This window comes from Schistocerca americana, chromosome 2, assembly GCF_021461395.2.
Source record: "Schistocerca americana isolate TAMUIC-IGC-003095 chromosome 2, iqSchAmer2.1, whole genome shotgun sequence".
Classification (NCBI taxonomy): domain Eukaryota; kingdom Metazoa; phylum Arthropoda; class Insecta; order Orthoptera; family Acrididae; genus Schistocerca; species Schistocerca americana.
In genome coordinates this window covers 573,588,182-573,610,945 of record NC_060120.1, presented here as the reverse complement: position 1 = coordinate 573,610,945, position 22,764 = coordinate 573,588,182, and the positions used below count along the sequence as shown (strand labels likewise).

Genomic DNA, 22,764 nt, shown 5'->3' with positions numbered 1-22,764 from the left:
CTCTACTATGGATGTGTGCACCTATTTTGTCCATATTGGAGTCTATGTGATGGTCAGAAGATGGTATGTTTAAATGATTGTCCTGTGTGAACAATTTCTTAAATGTGAAATTTAAAACATTAGCTTTCCTTTTGCTGTCTTCTACTGCCACACCACATTGGTCAACGAGTGACTGGACAGAAGCCTTAGGCTGCGTTCACACTGCCGGCCGGGCCGGGCCGGGCTGACGCGTACTGGCTCGGCTCGTGCCTATCCAGCTCAGGCCGACGTGTAGTGCATTCACACTGCGCGCCGCGCCGAGCCGGGACGGTGAAATGGGGGAAAATCCACTTCTCCGATTTTCATGTTCTAAAAATTCTTAGCGGTATATAAGACTGCGCCACATCGTTTTATGAACTCATTTTTTCCTTAAAAGCGTTACTTACGACGTGAAAAAAGAAAAAGTCTACTTTTCGTTTCGCGTGATTTCTTAGTTTCGTAACGCTTCCCAACCGATTTTGAAGAAAGTATCAGGCTAAAAAATCTGATTTTTGTACACGTACTAGTGTAACATCTTAGCTTCGTATTGAATCATTTGTCTTTTCATATTTCTTAACAGTCATTGTGAAATGATGCTATTTGTCAGCGTTGTGCACTTGATTTACAAATCTTGTAGTGAAAAAGTTATGTAGCGGGTAGCTTACTGTTAGATCCGTTTTAGACCATACATTGTTGCGAATGAAATGTAGCTAAAAGTACCAAAAAGTTTTTGAAATGATAATGACACTGATATCTGTCTCTGGTCACAAGTAATGCGAGATATTCAGTGGCGTCAGTGCCGCGTCCGCAAGCCACGGAGTTCGAGCGGTTACAGCTTGGTTTAATGTAGTCATATAATGCAGGACAGAAAAAAAACTAATTACTAGTGATCAGTGGTGTAAAACTAATCACAAAAACAAACTGGAGATTTGTGATACGTTTACTGCAGAAACTGAAGCGCAATTCTGTAGTCTCGTTGTCTACTTTGACAGAAAAAATAATGGAGAGTTAATGAAACTACTGTACATCGACACAGATGTGCGTTTCATTGTTCTTCATTGTTTTTTTTTTTTCTTCCTTGGCGGGCTGCGCTGCACTGTCAAGGTAATCCCCTCTCTTTGGCTAAATGGGTGTCAGCTGCCGGAGGCCAAATAAATAAATTTTAAAAAATTCTCACCCTTCGACAGCTGACAAGCAAGTCAGTAGAAAACGCAGCTGCAGCCAACAGCCGCTCGCCTTTAGCTAGTCTGTGCTGTCGTGTAGAACAATGTCTTCACTCTTTTATTCGTATTGTTTTGAATCTGCTGTAACTCGTCGAGTTTTGAAGTACAGAAGAACTAGGAGGTTATGGATTCATCCCATAAATAGCGACAGACATTTAGGAGAGTTTTTTTCTTTACATGAAGAACTTAAAAACTATCCTGAAAAATTTTATTCGTATTACAGAATGAATCATAATACATTTTAGTATGTGCTGCAGAACATTCAAGACAAAATTTCGAAACAGAACACAAATTTAAATGTAAATACGGTAGATTAAATAAATGAAATAAAAGTAATTTCTCATGTATCATTATAATAAACGTAATTTTTCCTCACTGATTGTGAAATGTGAGGTAACATCTAAAAATAAAAGACGTGTGCAGTCACACTTGTGATGAAAGCAGAAGGGAGACGTGTGATGCGTATACTGCAGATGCAGTAGTGCTGCTCCACAGGCTCGCGCCTGCGGTCGGCTCGCGCCGGCAATATTAAACATTCGAGATGTCGCCGGCTCGGCTCCGGGAGGCTTACGCCGTGTCGGCGCGGCCCGGCCGCCAGTGTGAACACCGCAATTCATAACCATGTGTTTGATATCGAAGCGGGCGGCGGCCCGGCCAGGCTCGGCTCCGCCCGGCCGGCAGTGTGAACGCAGCCTTAGACTCACTTACTGATTTCATGCATGGTTCTCAGCAAGATCTTTTGCTAGGGTATGCCAATTGTTGAATGCATCATGCACTGATGTTTATACAATCATACAAACTTCTATTAACTTTTGTTGTCGTCATTTGCGCACTCACTTTTGAAGCAAGAGTGCAACAGCCTTTCCTTCCTCAGCATTCTTAAATCATGACAGACCTTTCCCATCCTTAATCCATTTAATCAGCACATATTTTCCAGAGCACAATTTACAATCTATTTAAACTTTGCACTTAATTCCTCTACATCTATCACACTGGTATTAAATGATGTCAGTTCACTGACTAAGTGGGATGCTAACAATAGCTTATGTGGTCTTTCTAGCAGAAATGCTCTACTAGTCTTCTTCATTGATTTATTAACAGTAGGAAATGTAGTCACTATGGTGTCATCGTGGTCACTAATCCCTGTCTCTATACTCACGCTGTCAATAAGGTCAGGCAATTTTGTAGCTAGAAGATGTAAAATATTTCCATTGTTTGTGGGCTGTCTAACTAGCTGCTCAAGACAGTTCTTGGTAAACATGCTCAAAGTAATTCACAAGATTGGCCGTACTCCCTACAACGAATCCATGGATGTCCCAGTCTATACTTGGTAAGTTAAAGTTACCTCCAACTAATACTGCATAATCTGGGAATTTCCACACTACTGACTACAAACTTTTTTATATGTGACCAAGTAACATCACTGTAGAACTCAAATCTGACACCAATAGAGGCAATACTTTTCTCAGCTGCAATGAAACCACCCTTCCTATGGTATCTAATATGTCTTTCTGATATATGTTCCATGAATCACTAAATATCTCTGAGCTTTCTATTTTGGATTTCAGCCAGCTCTTGGTCCCAACAACAGTTTGAGCATGAGAAATTTTCTGGGGGGTGTTAAATTCAGGAACTTTGTTATGCATACCTCAAAAATTTACTGATAAAATTTTGAAATTCAAAATGTCATCACCCTGAATGTGGTCTCGATTTATTATCTGTGTGTCATCCGGTATGAGTTCATCAGAGTAGCTCAGACCACTGCCTATCACAAACAAACCCCACATGCACTCCACAAGTATTCTGCTATCTGAGTAGCTGCTTCTATTGTATACTGCACCCCTGACCTACCAAGGGGAGTCCCAAAATTTGCCATCCAATAACACAGGTCCAGAAACCTGCTGCCAAGACCATCACAGACCTAATGAAGCCTTTGGTTTGAGACCTCAACTCAGTTCCGTACCAAAGGTCCCCATTCGACTGTGGGTACAATACTGCAAATTGCAAGCTCTGTTTGCACCCCAAATGTGATGCCAGCAGCCTTCACCACTTCCACCAGCCACCTAAATGACCCGAGGATGGCCTCAGAACATAAGCGACAGGCATTATGGGCATCTGAATAAGCCACTTGAAGATGGTTGCACCCTGGGTGCTCGACAGGCACAGCCAAGGTCTTCTCCACTTCTCAGATAAGGCACTTTATGGAGCATGGTCAATAACAGAGAACCTAAGATTTCAGATTGTTGCAGATGTTGTGTCAAACTGAAGGAGAGGATGCTCCATGTGTGGACAAACTCTTCCAAAGTGAAATTTGATTACAGCACACTGTTTCTCACACACAGAAATAGTTACATTACACACTACCATACTGTCTAACATTTTCCTGATGGCTGGAGACTGTGGTACTGGGGTGCAAGACTCACGTGTCTCACGCAGGTGATTTACGTATTGTGTGCAGCCAATCTTCTTCTCAGGACAGATGGCTGCATAAATCTTCACAATGCTTCTTCTCTGAAGATTTCATGCTGGTTAGTGAAATGATACTGAACTACTTCTCTACTTTTGAAATGATTTCTTACTCTCAGAATACTTTCATATCAACTTTGCTATATTTTTCTTCTTCACAATAAAACAACTATACAAGTTTCTCATGTGCTTTGAAGTCTCGCAAATCAAACCTGTCTGGAAAACATTAGAACTTAACATATGCCATTACAGTCTCTTTTGGTTTTAACAACCCTTGTCAAAACAGTTCTTGCTCCTAGCAAGTCAAACAACAAAGTATATGAGTCTCTATATGAAACATATTTTGTTTGTTCCCAACAGTCATCAACACTATTTCACTGCCAAAGAGTAGTCCTTGATTACTCCTTGTACTGGACATACAGCTTCCAAGGCATGTACGGCCGCCACTTGTCACTGCCGATAGACCGCCACAACTTTAGTCTTCTCATAATACACACCTGTCCTGCACACACACATAAATCATTGCGCAGTAGACACATTTCCACTCTCACACACTCATCCTTAAAATATCATGTGTTTGAGATGGTGAAATACGAATGTCCCTAAAATTTACCCCGAAATTCTCGAGGCACTACAACTGCACTCCTCTAGTGGCAAAGGGTTGCAAATACGTAGACATGAAGAATAAAGACATAGAATGTTAATAATGTTTGTTCTATTTAAAGAGCTTTAAGAGTTTTCACACAAAAAATTTGGAGGCATTTCTTTTTTGTATACACTCGTAGTAATGGCTGTTGACCAAACAGTTCAGGGTGGATTAAGAATCATAACGCTACCATCAATAATTCAGATATATTAATTTTGTAAAGAAATGATGGTCTTCCTGACATTACTCCTAGAAGCAGCATCACAAACATTTGTGTTGATAGTTCAATAACTGACTAAAGGGCCTATAGTCATTTTGTAGTGGTGACATGTACTATCTTCCCTTTCTTTCTCTCTCTCTTTTATTATTATCTTTTTTAAACAAGTAGTAAAAATTATTATATGCACAAACATGTTGATATTAAGGCCAGTTTATCTCTCCAGGTAATTGGCTGTAACTGTGAAGAGTAAATAAGCAGTTAATGTTTAGTTGCTAAGAGAAAATCATTGAAGCGAAGTGCTTGTGAAGTATATTTCACTTTGTATAAGCAATACCATAACTAATACATAACTAATGGCATAATCTACAATTACTGTAGTTAATAATAGTACAAAATCAAAGAATGGAAAATTCGGGATGGGATAATGAGAATATTAGGAAAGGGTAGATTGCTACTCACCATAGAGAGACTGCATTGAGTTGCAGGCAGGCACAACAAAAAGATTGCTATACATTTTAGTTTTTGGCCAGAAGACTTTCAGTGAGCAGAGACAGTGGTCATGTGAGTGTGAGCTGAGCTTGTCTGAATTTGTGCATGTTCCCTACTTTAGAAAAAGGCCTTTTGGCTGAAAGCTCAAATGTATAGCAATCTTTTTGCTGTGCCTGTGTCTAACTCAATATCTCCTCTATATGGTGAGTAGCAGTCTACCCTTCTCACAAAATTGTAGTAATAGTAGAAGTACAGTGAGTTCATAGATGAATGATAGATCTTCATAAATCCGATCTTGTAATGATAAATCTGATGACTTTGCCATTTAACTTTTTAATAAAAGGTCAAATTTTATATCCACAGTGGAATATTACTGATGGATTTAAAGAATGTCAGATCAAACACAGGTGGCCAGGGAATTAAATATCTGTATTCAACTAGCAGCAGTGTCAGTATTAAAAAAGGCAGATGGGACTCCAGTAGAACAAGAATTCATTTTTGTGAGCAGTAATTATCTGTTAATTGTCTCTGAGTTTAACTTTCAAAGGTGGGCCATATTTTATGTCAGAGAAATAGTCCTCACAGAGATAAAGAGAAAAATTATCTTGCTGTAATATTCTGGATCTTTCCAAGGCCTCATATTTTTAAGCTATACATGATAAAGGTAAGTATTAAGGCATAATGGCAGTTCTCTATGCTGTAATTTACATGAATAAAGGACACTTTTATAATTACAGTGTATTTTCATAGTATCCCGTGTAACATAACAAGGCTGGAGAGGAAGCCTCAGGCTGCCACTTAGAGTTATTTATTAAAGCTGAAGAAACCAGGTAAGGTTCCACAGCTGCAGGAACACTTAGAAGTGTGAACAATAACAGACAGTCTGTGAGGAGTATTTTTGAAAGGCTGGAACAGTAAAGGTGCATAACCATTAGTTTAAGCTGTTGAACTACACCAGGGATGGTTCTCTTTTAGGAAATGTATCCAGTGTGAAATTATCATAGAAGACTGTTTCTTGTGTTGTGTGTGTATGAATGGAGGCTGGGCAAATAGTAACGGGTTATGTCAAGGTAGGCATGATGAGGGCCTATGGGCAAAGGATGGATTGGCAGGACTGATTGTCTGGTCTTAAGTAGTAAGCGCCAACAGGTAAAATCCAGGAGGGTCACTAACAGCTGCAGATGTCTGAAGCTAAGAGTTGTTTGGTAATATCTAGACTCTGAACAGAACAAACACTCTAACAACTTAAAATGATACAAGGAATACTGGTGCAGTAAGCTTAAGGGCTATATGTGAGTACAGGAAATACAATCCTCTGTACACAAGCACCGACAGTAATTACAAGCATAACTCCACTCTACACCATAAATGTTTACACACTATAAATAACAAACATGGCTGGCTTGCAAGGTAGACATAATATCAGATAATGGCACTGCACAGTAGCCATTACCACAAGAAGCGACGCAAATTACATTATTATTAAATATACTATGATAATAAGTGTCTACATTAAGTGTGTCATATCAGACAGTACTCCATATTTACACTTATAACTGTCGTGGAACATAGTTATTAGCATATCAAATTAATTTACCATATTAACATCTTCAACAATTTTTGAATGAAACTGCAATAAACACCCATTCTTGTCTATGTAAATTACATATTTATGTTTAATGGAATAGTTATCAGTGTCAGTAGACATGGTATCAAATAATACTTCATGTAACAGATGTAAATTAATTGTACAATTATTAGTGTAGGAATGGTGGTCCAATTCCATTTACATTTACATTTCTAGTTCATTTTCATTCCTTTCTAACTGCATCAAATGTGTTGTAAGAAATGCATCTAAATGGTGTGGACCTATATGAGGTCCCATCAGCAAAAGTTTGCTGGCATCAGTGGATGTGGTAGTGGCAGATGTACTTTGGGGAGCTGCTGGAAAAGACAAGTATGCTGATTTCGATTTTTCTGATATGAGAGCAGATGTTCAGTTACAACTATCAGAAACTTGTGATTTTCCTGATTGGGAGTGCACCCAAGTGATAGAGGTTATGAATAGAGACTTGTGATTGTGACATTAGATGTTGGAGCTTGAGACCATTATTATACGTGGACTTTAGTTTATGTATCTGAGCATGGGGTTAGAAGAACTGGTGTATATATGCACTTAGTAATTTGAGCATATCAAATGGAGACTACCATCACTTGTGTGTTGCTAGTTAAACTGTAAATGGGACATGCTTCCCAGATAAACTTATATTTTATTTCATTAAGGACCACCATTCAGTAGGAAGCTATATCTTTCTGAATACACCAGTTACATAAAACATAAATCTGGAGTGTAGCATACATCATAACTGTGACTCCCTTGATCTTTAAGATTTAATAATCTTTTACTTGCATTATGTGTCTGCCCTCAACAATTTGACTGCAAAATCACCAGTGTGGTGGACTGACTGGTCACTACCGCATCGGGCCCTAAAGCAGACACTGTACAGCTTGGCCCACAGACATCTATGAGCAAAGTTTTTAACAAACAGTCATACATTAGCCCAAGGAAGTTAAGTCACACCCAGACAGCCATGTTCTGTAGCCAGTAGTCATGTGGCATATTTATCACCAGTTGTGGGTAAGCCATTAAACCTATGACATCCATGGTCTCTACCACTGAAATGTCTTTCTTCATCACTGGTAAAATTTTATGGCTCTTGCACACATCAAGAATTACATTTTTAACAGTAAGGAGTGGCCCACAATGGCAACAACAAGATGGAGACCTGCAAGATTCAGTAATGCTCCAGTTCTTAACCTACATAAATGATCTTCCAACAAATTTAAAGGATTTTCTAAGAACTGGAACATTTGTGAATGACACACATGTACTAATAAGATATGGTGAAAGAAATCACTTTAGTAAAGTAATGTGTTGTCCAATGTCTATAGTATTTATGAACGGTGATTGCCACATTGAAAAAAAAATTTATTTTGCAAACGAATTTAGACTTACGTAACTGCGTAGAGTTCTGCAGCCAGTCACTCGACATAAAAGTTTTCTGGGTATAGTACTACATCATATTGTATAAAACTACTGCTGGAGAAAGCCAATGTTTCAGTCACAGTTGCAGCGACCTTCTTCTGGGGCTACTTAGACTTGTATTCTGTTTGAGATTTTCATCTTGTTTGTGCATGCACTGTGGTGTGGAAGGATGCAGCATTTCTGCAAGGAGGGACGATGACATCTGCTTTATCATGCATTGTATTATCTGCTGTTTCAGAGATATATTCCATGAAATCTCATTGCAGTTTATGTTGTGTGCCACAGAGTAACAAACAATGTGACAATCAGTATTACATATTGGATAAAAGAGAGAAAGCTGTAGTGTCATTAAGATACTGGCAATCTGTCATTCATGGCATACAGAATGTATGTATTAGCATGAATGGTAATGAATTGTTTCCTTATGTAAATGAAGAATTACTATATGAAGGTTTCTGGAGAAATGTTTTGTTTATGTAGTAGTAATCTGGATTTGCAAACATTTCTCAGTTTCCAGCAGAGAAGAAGTTGCAGAGGAGATGGAGTCTGCATACAAAGAAAAGACACAGTTTCCCTGCAAGGTTAGATCAAGAAACAGCCAAACAATATTAAAAAATAATGACTATCATAAATTTTTATCTGAGTGCATACACATTTTACATGAGGGAAGACATCATTCTGCTGACCGTGACAGGACCCAGAATACATCTATGCATGGAAAGCGATGCATTTGGCAGGAGAAGAATAAAGCAAATATGAATTAAGAAGAAACCATTAATTTTGAAGAAAAATCTTAGTGACGTATATTGTTGTGGTCCTTAACACAGGGGTCAACAGCCAAGATTACAGCAGAGCAAAAACCCTTACCAGCACTGTATGTCAAGAAAATTGAGTAGCACTGAGTGGCCAATGTACAATTTTTAAATCAATCGACAACACCTACAACAAAGAACGTTTAATAAGTACACGAAATGAAAGACCATTGATGGCAGCTACTAAGGACTCCAACTCATCATCAGTCCTCTACAGTGATGACCTTCAGTAGAAAGCAGTCACATCTGTGGCCCATCAACATACAGCAACAATAATCCAACCACACATTCACCTGTAGCAACTCAGTTTACAAAACAGTGAGTTACGCAACCTTCGTTTCGTGAGCTCTATTAAATTCAAGCTGATTTGTTGTTGATTGTGCAGGTGGTGTGTTTTGTGAGCAAAGAGAAGCGGATTTCTTTATTGAAGTTTTTCACTTCGGTTGTGTGTAAATAAGCTGTTAACACACTATGATTGTTTATAACTGACTAAAATTAATCATAGGTTTATTATTGTTGTTGTCATATGCCTATATTAAGTAGAAGCAGGCAGAAAGGTTTAAAATAATTTTTTAAAAATCTGGGGTGAGCGATTTGGCAACCGACTAAAGGCAGATTTAAGGGCAGATTTAAAAGCCGATTTGAAGGTTCAAGGTGAGATACTGAGTACTAAACTATATAACAGTAATGCAAATTTGTTCGAACAATTAAAGTATCAAAAAGATGAATTAAAGATCGAGTTACAGTTTTACGAATCAGACACTCGATCAGCACATTAGCACTCCTCGTGAACACAAGTTAGAAATAAATAACAAAATACTGAAGTTACAATCAACACCATCTACTCTAGCACGTGAGTTAAGTGGGTTGTTTTTTAAGTAAGGGCCGTTTTTATTTTTAAAAAAAGATACAAATACTTTTGTAAAAAAACTTTTATTTTCTGATTCTACACACTTTTACCTATTTTTCTACATAGTTGCCTTGTTTATTTAAGCACTTGTCATACCGTACAACTAAGTTTTTAATTCCCTCTTCAAAGAATTCAGCCGCCTGCTCCGACAGCCAAGACTTCACGGCCGCTTTCACTTCATCGTCGTCATTGAAGTGCTGCCCACCAAGATGGTGTTTCAGGTACTGGAAAAGGTGAAAATCGCTAGGAGAAAGGTCGGGGCTGTATGGTGCATGGTCCAAAACTTCCCAGCGAAAAGAATCAATCAAATCCCGAGTCTTTTGAGAGGTGTGAGGCCTAGCGTTATCGTGCAGGAGCAAAACTCCTTTTGTCAGCATGCCGCGCCTTTTGATTTGAATTGCTCTGCGGTGCTTCTTTAGAGTTGCACAGTAGGCATCTGAGTTGATTGTCGTTCCTCGTGGCATAAATTCCACTAGCGAAACACTGCGCCAGTCCCAGAACACAGTTGCCATAATCTTGCGCTTTGACAGCGTCTGTTTGGCTTTGACCTTGACGGGTGAGGTTTTGTGTCGCCATTCCATCGATTGTCGCTTGCTTTCGGGAGTGATATGGGATACCCATGTTTCATCTCCAGTGACAATTTGACTCAACATGTCATCCCCTTCTTCCTCGTAACGAATCAAAAAGTCTAATGAAGTGGCAAATCTCTTCCCTTTGTGGTCCTCTGTGAGGAGTCTGGGTACCCACCAAGAACACAGTTTCTTAAAGTTTAGGTTTTCAGACACAATTTTGTACAAAACCGATCTTGAAACTTGTGGAAATTCCAAAGAAAGAGTGGAAATTGTGAATCTTCTGTCCTCACGAATCTTTGTTTCGACTGCAGCCACCAAATCATCAGTGATCACAGAGGGACGGCCTGAGCGTTCTTCGTCATGGACGTTTTGACGGCCATTTTTAAACTCTCTAACCCATTGACACACTTTACCTTCACTCATTGCATTCAAGCCATAAACTTCTGTTAACTGACAATGAATTTCTGCAGCTGATAGGCTTCTCGCGGTCAAAAAACGTATCACTGACCATATCTCACACCCGGTGGGCTATTCAATAATCGTAAACATTATAAAGTAGCACAGCGATGCGTGCACATCAGCTACAGAGCTGCAACTTGCATCAGTGTGAATGGGAAGGATGCCAGCAAGTGGCGCGGTGGCTTGATGCGGCGTCCGCGCGAACTACGGGACTATACGCGCGAACGGCCCTTACTTAAAAAACAACCCTCATACATTCTGAAGTAGTTAAACAGTGTGAATGTAAAATGAACTCATTAACGATTTTATGGAACAAGTGTGATGAAATACAGCGCGGTGGGTCCCGGCTTCAGCTCGGCCATCTGGAGTCCCAAGTTCGACCATCAACGGGCCGAAACACTTAGATCAAGCCTAACCTGGAAATCTGCATTGTATAAATGTTAAGCCTAGGTCATATTGCCATGAAATCAGATCATATTTGATGGTGGAAATTCAGAGTTCAAAATCAAGTTCTGCTCTAATCACCAGTTTATAGTGTAGTGGCACCACAATTCGTTGCTTTTGTTTCTAGCAGATACCAATTGGAACAATATTAAAAAAAAAGTTGTCATTAACACAAAAAAGTGCAAGTAAATATGTGACTACGACATTTCTATGTCGTTGATGCTCAAAATACTTTTTTTGGGTTAAGGTTGGGTTAAGGAACTTATCAGCTACATATGTCCTTAATAATCAATCTCGTGACAGCTCTTAAGATACAATTCATAATTTATGTGATTAGTTCAATGGCATTTTATAGGCACTTAGCAGCAGAATAAGAAAGGAAAATAAGAAATACTTGCACTGAACAGTTAAGTATGGGACAGCAGCCAATGATGATTCAACATCACTTATATATGTTCTTTTTTGGCTTGATTAGCAGTAACTGTGCAATTCATATCAAATTTTTGACTACTGAACACGTTCTTAAACTGCTATGACAATTCCATATGTGTTGATAAATAGAACATAAGCAAGTATTTTTAAAGAAACCAACCACATAACTCTGTTTCATTAATTTTGGTGGCTCAGAGGCTGCATTGTGAAATGCATTGCAGAAGATCACATGTTCAAACTCACATCAATTTGTGACCTTTTTTTCTATTTGTTACTACTTACTCTGCTTATCGATCGTAAAGATAATTACAACAGTATTACCATGCTATTCCATACCATTGAAACCATACCATACTCCCCATTTTACAAGTGTTCTGGAATGCTGTTGGGGAAAATTCTGTGGGCAACAACTCTACATGATGTGAATTACATTATTTCCTTTCATTTACTTCACAAATATCTGAGCATTCAGATGTGTCCAAGGAGGACAATGATGATGAGACCCAAAGAGCTCCCTGCATGGTCCTTGAAAGGGTGAACCCACTCTTGGGGTTAAATAATAAGACATTTAAGTTGAGGTTTTGTTTGGAGAAAAGTATTGCAGAGCAGTTGCAACTAAGGCTCAGGAGAAACCACTGTAGAGCAGTTGCAACCAAGGCTCAGAGACTCTGATGTAACCAAGCACAAGAAACCAACCACTGATAGCAATTTGCATGTTGCTGTTAACCTTCAGATTTTATGCCACAGGAATCTTTCAAATAGTGTTTGGTGAACTGTTTAAAGCAGACATAGTGACAGCTTGCAGAGCTGTCCAAACGGTATCAGCCTTACAAGAGAATCAAAGTCAACAGCAACTTCTCTCCATGCCTTTACCTTGTTGGCCACAGTGACTTTACCTGGCTTCGTCTTCTCCTTTTTTCCCCATTCAATTATATCTTTATACTGGCCCAGCACAATTTCAGCAGCAAATCTCTCTTATTGAGAGAAGTTTGATGATCACTTCTTTTTCTGTTTATTTGCTCCCATGGTTAAGCACGACACCTTTGACAATAAATACTGCATATCGATGATGAACAATAAATATCTGCAGTTGAAGCGCGATAACTGTATCAACAGCCGAATTTAGCTGTGTTGTCAAGCATGTTACATGCTAGCTAAAATGAAATTTGAACCTGCTTTGGTGGATCCAAGTTCAGTGTTATATAATCAAGTTGAGTCCTGAACATAGTTCAATTTCAATCTAATGTCAAATTTGATCTCCAGTCAGAGATGTTTATACAGTTGGTCCTTAAAGTTCTACTTTGATCCATATAAGATTTGACTGTATGTTTTGAATAGAAAGTTAGAAATTGGTATAAAAACAAAAATAACATTTGAATCATGCAGTGTCGAAATGAAAGCTCTACTTGGGTTATAAAACTAGTGTGTGTGCATTGCAGCAATGTAATGACCTAAAAACAAATAATGGTGAATTTTATAACAATTATGAATGAAAGAATATTTTAAATTTTGTGATAAATAATTTTAATGAATATGATTTAAATATAAATGACTGTTTGCGACCAAATGTGATTGCCCACAGATGAAGTTTTGACTAGAGTTGTGGTCACATGACCTGCAGAGCTGACAGCATGTGGAGGTGTTTATGAGGTCTTTTGCCGGTGGACGCCAATCTGGTAAAGTTGTTTAGGTCGGGAAGTGCTGCTTGGGTATGTGATCTGAATACACCTACAATTTTTGACAATTATTTGTGGAAAAAATACAATGCAAGTTGCTGTATCCAAGATTCTGAAATCAAAAAATGTAATATTCTCTACTAGTTCCACATCTCTCATGACTTTAGTATGCTGCTCATAAGACTAGTGGGAAACATGGAACCCCCTCTAGAGGATATCTAACATGTTGTTGTTGTTGTGGTCTTCAGTCCTGAGACTGGTTTGATGCAGCTCTCCATGCTACTCTATCCTGTGCAAGCTTTTTCATCTCCCAGTACCTACTGCAACCTACATCCTTCTGAATCTGCTTAGTGTATTCATCTCTTGGTCTCCCTCTACGATTTTTACCCTCCACGCTGCCCTCCAATACTAAATTTGTGATCCCTTGATGCCTCAGAACATGTCCTACCAACCGATCCCTTCTTCTGGTCAAGTTGTGCCACAAACTTCTCTTCTCCCCAATCCTATTCAATACTTCCTCATTAGTTATGTGATCTACCCATCTAATCTTCAGCATTCTTCTGTAGCACCACATTTCGAAAGCTTCTATTCTCTTCTTGTCCAAACTATTTATCGTCCATGTTTCACTTCCATACATGGCTACACTCCATACGAATACTTTCAGAAATGACTTCCTGACACTTAAATCAATACTGGATGTTAACAAATTTCTCTTCTTCAGAAACGCTTCCCTTGCCATTGCCAGCCTACATTTTATATCCTCTCTACTTCGACCATCATCATTTATTTTGCTCCCCAAATAGCAAAACTCCTTCACTACTTTAAGTGCCTCATTTCCTAATCTAATTCCCTCAGCATCACCTGACTTAATGAGACTACATTCCATTATCCTTGTTTTGCTTTTGTTGATGTTCATCTTATATCCTCCTTTCAAGACACTGTCCATTCCATTCAACTGCTCTTCCAAGTCCTTTGCTGTCTCTGACAGAATTACAATGTCATCGGCGAACCTCAAAGTTTTTATTTCTTCTCCATGAATTTTAATACCTACTCCGAATTTTTCTTTTGTTTCCTTTACTGCTTGCTCAATATTCAGATTGAACAACATCGGGGAGAGGCTACAACCCTGTCTTACTCCCTTCCCAACCACTGCTTCCCTTTCATGTCCCTCGACTCTTATAACTGCCATCTGGTTTCTGTACAAATTGTAAATAGCCTTTCGCTCCCTGTATTTTACCCCTGCCACCTTTAGAATTTGAAAGAGAGTATTCCAGTCAACATTGTCAAAAGCTTTCTCTAAGTCTACAAATGCTAGAAACGTAGGTTTGCCTTTCCTTAATCTTTCTTCTAAGATAAGTCGTAAGGTCAGTATTGCCTCACGTGTTCCAGTGTTTCTACGGAATCCAAACTGATCTTCCCCGAGGTTGGCTTCTACTAGTTTTTCCATTCGTCTGTAAAGAATTCGTGTTAGTATTTTGCAGCTGTGACTTATTAAGCTGATAGTTCGATAATTTTCACATCTGTCAACACCTGCTTTCTTTGGGATTGGAATTATTATATTCTTCTTGAAGTCTGAGGGTATTTCGCCTGTTTCATACATCTTGCTCACCAGATGGTAGAGTTTTGTCAGGACTGGCTCTCCCATGGCCGTCAGTAGTCCCGATGGAATATTGTCTACTCCGGGGGCCTTGTTTCGATTCAGGTCTTTCAGTGCTCTGTCAAACTCTTCACGCAGTATCAAATCTCCCATTTCATCTTCATCTACATCCTCTTCCATTTCCATAATATTGTCCTCAAGTACATTGCCCTTGTATAGACCCTCTATATACTCCTTCCACCTTTCTGCCTTCCCTTCTTTGCTTACAACTGGATTTCCATCTAAGCTCTTGATATTCATACAAGTCGTTCTCTTATCTCCAAAGGTCTCTTTAATTTTCCTGTAGGCGGTATCTATCTTACCCCTAGTGAGATAGGCCTCTACATCCTTACATTTGTCCTCTAGCCATCCCTGCTTAGCCATTTTGCACTTCCTGTCGATCTCATTTTTGATACGTTTGTATTCCTTTTTGCCTGTTTCACTTACTGCATTTTTATATTTTCTCCTTTCATCAATTAAATTCAATATTTCTTCTGTTACCCAAGGATTTCTACTAGCCCTCGTCTTTTTACCTACTTGATCCTCTGCTGCCTTCACTACTTCATCCCTCAAAGCTACCCATTCTTCTTCTACTGTATTTATTTCCCCCATTCCTGTCAATTGCTCCCTTATGCTCTCCCTGAATCTCTGTACAACCTCTGGTTCTTTTAGTTTATCCAGGTCCCATCTCCTTAAATTCCCACCTTTTTGCAGTTTCTTCAGTTTTAATCTACAGGTCATAACCAATAGATTGTGGTCAGAGTCCACATCTGCCCCTGGAAATGTCTTACAATTTAAAACCTGGTTCCTAAATCTCTGTCTTACTATTATATAATCTATCTGATACCTTTTAGTATCTCCAGGGTTCTTCCATGTATACAACCTTCTTTCATGATTCTTAATCCAAGTGTTAGTTATGATTATGTTGTGCTCTGTGCAAAATTCTACCAGGCGGCTTCCCCTTCCATTTCTGTCCCCCAATCCATATTCACCTACTATGTTTCCTTCTCTCCCTCTTCCTACACTCGAATTCCAGTCACCCATGACTATTAAATTTTCGTCTCTCTTCACAATCTGAATAATTTCTTTTATTTCACCATACATTTCTTCAATTTCTTCGTCATCTGCAGAGCTAGTTGGCATATAAACTTGTACTACTGTAGTAGGTGTGGGCTTCGTATCTATCTTGGCCACAATAATGCGTTCACTATGCTGTTTGTAGTAGCTTACCCGCATTCCTATTTTCCTATTCATTATTAAACCTACTCCTGCATTACCCCTATTTGATTTTGTGTTTATAACCCTGTAGTCACCTGACCAGAAGTCTTGTTCCTCCTGCCACCGAACTTCACTAATTCCCACTATATCTAACTTCAACCTATCCATTTCCCTTTTTAAATTTTCTAACCTACCTGCCCGATTAAGGGATCAGACATTCCACGCTCCGATCCGTAGAACGCCAGTTTTCTTTCTCCTGATAACGACATCCTCTTGAGTAGTCCCCGCCCGGAGATCCGAATGGGGGACTATTTTACCTCCAGAATATTTTACCCTAGAGGACGCCATCATCATGTAATCATACAGTAAGGCTGCATGCCCTCGGGAAAAATTACGGCTGTAGTTTCCCCTTGCTTTCAGCCGTTCGCAGTACCAGCACAGCAAGGCCGTTTTGGTTATTGTTACAAGGCCAGATCAGTCAATCATCCAGACTGTTGCCCTTGCAACTATCTAACATAACATGTGGAAAAAAAGAAATTCCACTAAATGTACCACAACAGAATCAGTACAGTTTTTGCATTAAAAAACAAAAATCTGTATTTTGATATAAGGTTAGCCTCTATATGTTATTTATGTAAAATGAACAATAAATGAAGGTAATTTTTGGAGCGATAAAATTTCATCTTAAAATTATTACACTGTTTTATATTCAGATATAACTCCTTAAATTTGTTTTTTATTAGTTTATATTATTTTATTACTTACATTTATGTTGCATATACATGCACATTTACCTGAAATTCTTTCCACCATTAATTCACGATTCCAGTCAGTTTGCAGAACTTTGTTTACAATGGAATCCAATTGTTTTCTGTCATTATCTGATGTCAGTCTGTCACGGTACAACCTTAGGGTCTCATAAACTAAAATCTGGACAAAGAATAACCTTTCCATTAACAAATACACAAAGTTTATTTTGTAAGAAAATGTAGAAAGCTGCATAAGAAAAATTAAGCAGATTAATTTTCACTTAAATTTTCTCAAATCGTGGTAGATGATGTGGATAGTGTGTGTATGTGTGGAGGAGGGGGGTGGGGGAGGGGGGGGGGGAGCTGACAGGGAAGAACAGGGAAAAGACATGGGTTCTGGGAAGTTTTCACTCACCAATGATAAAACTATATACTTTAATTCAATGTACAAACACATCATACAAGCAAAAGAGATCACTAAAATAAATATTTTCTCTCTCTGTCATTAATTACAACAAAATAGGGTTTAGATTTTGCCACTTCAAAGTCCACCCTTTGTCCTCAGAACAGTTGCACAAACTCTTGGTCTTCTGGATATATGATTTTATAATATTTTTGCAGATATTGTAGTCCAACACATCTGTAAATTATGCCAGAGATCTGCAGCATGAAATGACCTCTGTTTCCTGATCTTCCTGTCAAGTTCATATCATAAGAGTTCAATAGGATTTAAGTCTGGTGACTGGCATGGCCAAATCATATTCTCCAGTTCCCCGCATTTCTCTTTTCTATTGTAATACCATCTGCACAATTTAGAAGCATGTTTCGGATCATTGCTCTGCTGCAGAACAAACACATGAACAATAAGTCTTTTGCCAAATGGAACTGCATTGTTGATCAGTATCCTGTGATAACTTCCTTCTCTAATGTTCCATTAATTCTCAGCCGGCCGAAGTGGCCATCCGGTTAAAGGCGCTGCAATCTGGAACCGCAAGACCGCTACGGTCGCAGGTTCGAATCCTGCCTCGGGCATGGATGTTTGTGATGTCCTTAGGTTAGTTAGGTTTAACTAGTTCTAAGTTCTAGGGGACTAATGACCTCAGCAGTTGAGTCCCATAGTGCTCAGAACCATTTGAACCATTAATTCTCATTAGATCGCTGACCTTATCACCTGCAAAATGCCACCACACCAAAGCCATTACGCTTCACCGTTAGTACCACACACTGACTCTGTGTAAGTTCTCCACAAAGTCAATGAACAAACATTCAATGATTGCTTACATACACTTCAGACTTATATTTGTATATGAATAATACCTTGGACCATTGCTGCACACACCAGTTTTTATTTTTCTGCGCGCACTGCAACTATTTCACCTTATTTTGCTTGTCTAATAAAGGTTTTTTGTGTGCTACCTACCCCTTTAAACTCTGTTCAAAAAGAAGACATTTCACTGTAGAGACAGAGATTGGAGTCACCCGCAAATGTGCAGTACGAGTCGTCTGATGTTTACTCTGCACACATGTGAACTGTTCTTCCTTGTATGTTGTCATTCTGGGCCTTCTGGATCGTGAAACACTTGCATTGGCATCAGTTTCCATGAACCACTACAATTTATAAACTATTGTGATTGGGTTACACTAACCTTTGTTGCTGTTGTCATACTAGAAAGCCATCCAGATGAAAAAAGCTACAATTACAGCATATATTTCAATATACATCTGCCATTGTGAGGTATTAGGGCTGTGTATAAATTCATGGCATTTTTCCAGCATTTTTCCACAAGTTTGATAAACACAACAAATACACATAAAAGAGAGACTTTAGTCATCAATAATTCATTTTACTTACCTGTTTACAAAAGTCTGCCAATACTGTGACAACTCTTTGATTCTGAAACTACTGAAATAACATGGTTTTGAGGTGAAGAATTTGTCAAGCCATATTTGGAGCACATTTTCATCCTGAAAGGAAGTTCTTTGAAGGTTTTTCAATAGAGATCTGAAAAAAGTGAAAATCTAAAGGCACAAGACTTCCCTAACAAACCCCAGTACAGCATGTTTTGTCATTCTAGCAGAAGGCAGGCAGGCATTATTGTGGAACAGCATCACTTCACACAGTCTTCCTCATTGTTCATGGATTGTGTCTACATCTCAGTTGTTGACAACAAATGTCAGTAGTGATGGTTACATCTTGGGGAAGCAATTTTTAGTACACCACACTGTCGTTGTTCCATCAGATGCATAACATTATCTTCTGTGGATGCACACTGGTCTTTGTTTGGGGAGTTGCGACCTTGTTTGTGCTCAACCATTTCTTTCCTTGCCTTATGTTAGCTTAAAGACAATTTTTCGTCACCAGTAATGATAAAGGATATGAACAATTTTTCATCACCAGTAATGATAAAGGATATGAATAATTGGCGTTTTCACAAACCAACTGATGACAAACAAGCAGAGATGCTCATGTGGCCCCGCTGATTTTTGTGATTTTGGCGCTCAATGGCATTATCCCCATAGATGGCACAAATTTTTCTGGCAGCTTCCACTGTTGTCACCCTTCTGCTGAACTCATAAACAGAAGAACATGTAGAAATTTTCCGATTTCTCCACTTGGTACTCCATTTTCTAGCTTTCACAGCTTCACTCACTGTCTCTAAATGACACAATGACATTATGTAAATTGAAATAGCAACAGTGAACTACCAATAAAAATGACAATCAATAAATAAACCTACAGCAACTGGAATACCAAGAAGCAAAAATAAATGCTACAAACTTATGATCCAACCTACCAATCTGATCAGGTACACAACCACCCTGCTAGATGCACACAATGTACTGTAAACTAAACCAAACTGATTGTTACGCAGACAGCTGAAGGAATGAGGACTATTCAAATGGAACAGTCTTAGGGAATGGCACATCAGTGTCATTGTGGATACTCAACAGTGCCCCTCCATGTGAACAACCAATCAAATACAGAACAAAGAAAGTTAGCCTTTACATATTTATACTTGTTTTATTATCATGATGGAGATATGATGGAATATTCAAAATGAAACCCCTGTTTTAAACAGAAAATCATAATGGTGACAAGTGCTGTATTGATCAGCTACCTCAACAAGGATATAGCTTCCTAGAATCATGCCCTGAAATGAGATCCTTTCTGTCTGACATTTTGCCCACCACACCCAGAATAGCATTTCATCATCCTCTCAATCTCTGCACTATCCTTGTCAGACTGTATGCTCCTTCTGCACCCATCTTCCCACCCTACGGCTCCCATGTCTGTGACTATCTGCACTATAAGACTTGCCCTATGCACACTACTACCTCCACCTATGTTGTTGTTGTTGTTGTGGTCTTCAGTCCTGAGACTGGTTTGATGCAGCTCTCCATGCTACTCTATCCTGTGCAAGCTTTTTCATCTCCCAGTACCTACTGCAACCTACATCCTTCTGAATCTGTTTAGTGTATTCATCTCTTGGTCTCCCTCTACGATTTTTACCCTCCACGCTGCCCTCCAATACTAAATTTGTGATCCCTTGATGCCTCAGAACATGTCCTACCAACCTATCCCTTCTTCTGGTCAAGTTGTGCCACAAACTTCTCTTCTCCCCAATCCTATTCAATACTTCCTCATTAATTATGTGATCTACCCATCTAATCTTCAGCATTCTTCTGTAGCACCACATTTCGAAAGCTTCTATTCTCTTCTTTTCCAAACGATTTATCGTCCATGTTTCACTTCCATACATGGCTACACTCCATACGAATACTTTCAGAAATGACTTCCTGACACTTAAATCAATACTGGATGTTAACAAATTTCTCTTCTTCAGAAACGCTTTCCTTGCCATTGCCAGCCTACATTTTATATCCTCTCTACTTCGACCATCATCAGTTATTTTGCTCCCCAAATAGCAAAACTCCTTTACTACTTTAAGTGTCTCATTTCCTAATCTAATTCCCTCAGCATCACCCGACTTAATTAGACTACATTCCATTATCCTTGTTTTGCTTTTGTTGATGTTCATCTTATATCCTCCCTTCAAGACACTGTCCATTCCATTCAACTGCTCTTCCAAGTCCTTTGCTGTCTCTGACAGAATTACAATGTCATCAGCGAACCTCAAAGTTTTTATTTCTTCTCCATGAATTTTAATACCTACTCCGAATAGCCTTTTAACAGGAAAAATATAGACCATCAAAGGGAGATCATGTCATATACCAGCTGTTATGTAAACTCTGTTCAGCCTTTTACATCAGCATGCCCACCACTGAGATATCAGTTAGGACGAATGAGCAAAGGCAGAGTGTGTGTACTGGCAATGCAATATCCTGTTGCAGAGCACACTCTACAACATGAAAGTCATGACCTCGGTGTCTGTTTTACCAAACGTGTCATCTGGATTCTTCCCCCAGACACCAGTTTTTCAGAACTCCACTGGTACCCTATACCAGTGCCTATGATGGAATGAAATCAGAACCACAGGTTTTGAGACGTTGTATGCTTGAACATTTGCTGCATTTGTTGTCTTCATACTTTTAAAATACTCAGAAAAGCATATCAAGAAGAATGTGTGTGTGTTTTGTGTGTGTGTGTGTGTGTGTGTGTGTGTGTGTGTGTGTGTACTGGGGGTATAATGTTTGTTAGAAACAGTCTGGAAAGCTAAGGGTGATGCAAGGTAGGTTGTGGTGAGACATAATTGTTAAGAAAAAAATTCAACATGTTGTGCAGTTTCCAATTTAAACAGCACTGAAGTTAGCCTATCAGGTTGTTAGGAGTGAACATTCAAGCAGCTTGCCAAAGACAGTATTGTCACGTGTTCTTCATTTGGTTTTCTCAAACCAAACAAGAGAGTGATATAAGAACTGGACAATGGACAGTAGCATGGATTGAACCTGAGTCATTGGCTGAGCAGTCCTGTGTACTACCATCTACGCTATGAGAATAACTGACATTAATGGTACCAGTTTGTGAAGCAGAATTGTATATGCTAGATATGCTAGTTATTCAAACATCTTTGGAAATCTTATTTATACAGTCGATCTTTATTGGAATGGTTCATTTAGCCGTGAATTTATACTGAAAGAGGAGCAACAGGATGATGGAGATAGGCTTGACACTCACACCTCACAATAGTGAATGTAGTGGTAAGAAGATGTGGCACTGGTATTCATTCAATGGATACACCAATATCTATTAGGTATACGGCACTGTGGGTCAAAATGCACTGGAGTCCCATGTAATCTACAACACAAGATTTCAAGACCACATTATTCCATGTGTGAATACTTCTGTAGTGGATCATAGAAGATTAAGGGAGACCAGAAAACCTGTTATTAACAAAGTTGACATTAGACAACAATGCTGCATGCAGAACATTCCATTTGAAGAAAACATTCTAGATATGGTGGTCGCAAATCATAGTGCCAGCTTGAGGGCCCTTGATAATGCTTTGGGAGTAAGTAAAATTAATCTGATTTTCTTAAATTATACGTAATACCTAAAGGTGGCAAAATTTAATTGTCTGTCACTAAACATTTTGCACACTGTAGTATTAGATGTCCTACATGATGAAAACTTATTTTCATACTGCCTACAGAAAGTGCAAGATTCGGAGGAAGGTTGCTATCCTTCTTGATCAATATTCCATGTGGTGCTTAAACTAATACACTACTTACTAACACTTACTAGATTGGTCACACAAACTGTAGTCGGTTTCTTGCCCTCTTTGAGCA

General features: G+C 38.9%; 1 protein-coding gene across 1 annotated transcript in view; it reads right to left on the bottom strand.

The window, feature by feature from the left end:
• LOC124594191 (cytoplasmic dynein 2 heavy chain 1) overlaps positions 1 to 22,764 on the bottom strand; it is a 786,854-nt gene that overhangs the window by 290,062 nt on the left and 474,028 nt on the right. Inside the window, exon 43 of the mRNA XM_047132551.1 lies at positions 17,062 to 17,197. Coding sequence (XP_046988507.1) covers positions 17,062 to 17,197 — 136 coding nt within the window. The remainder of the gene's footprint in view (positions 1 to 17,061; positions 17,198 to 22,764) is intronic.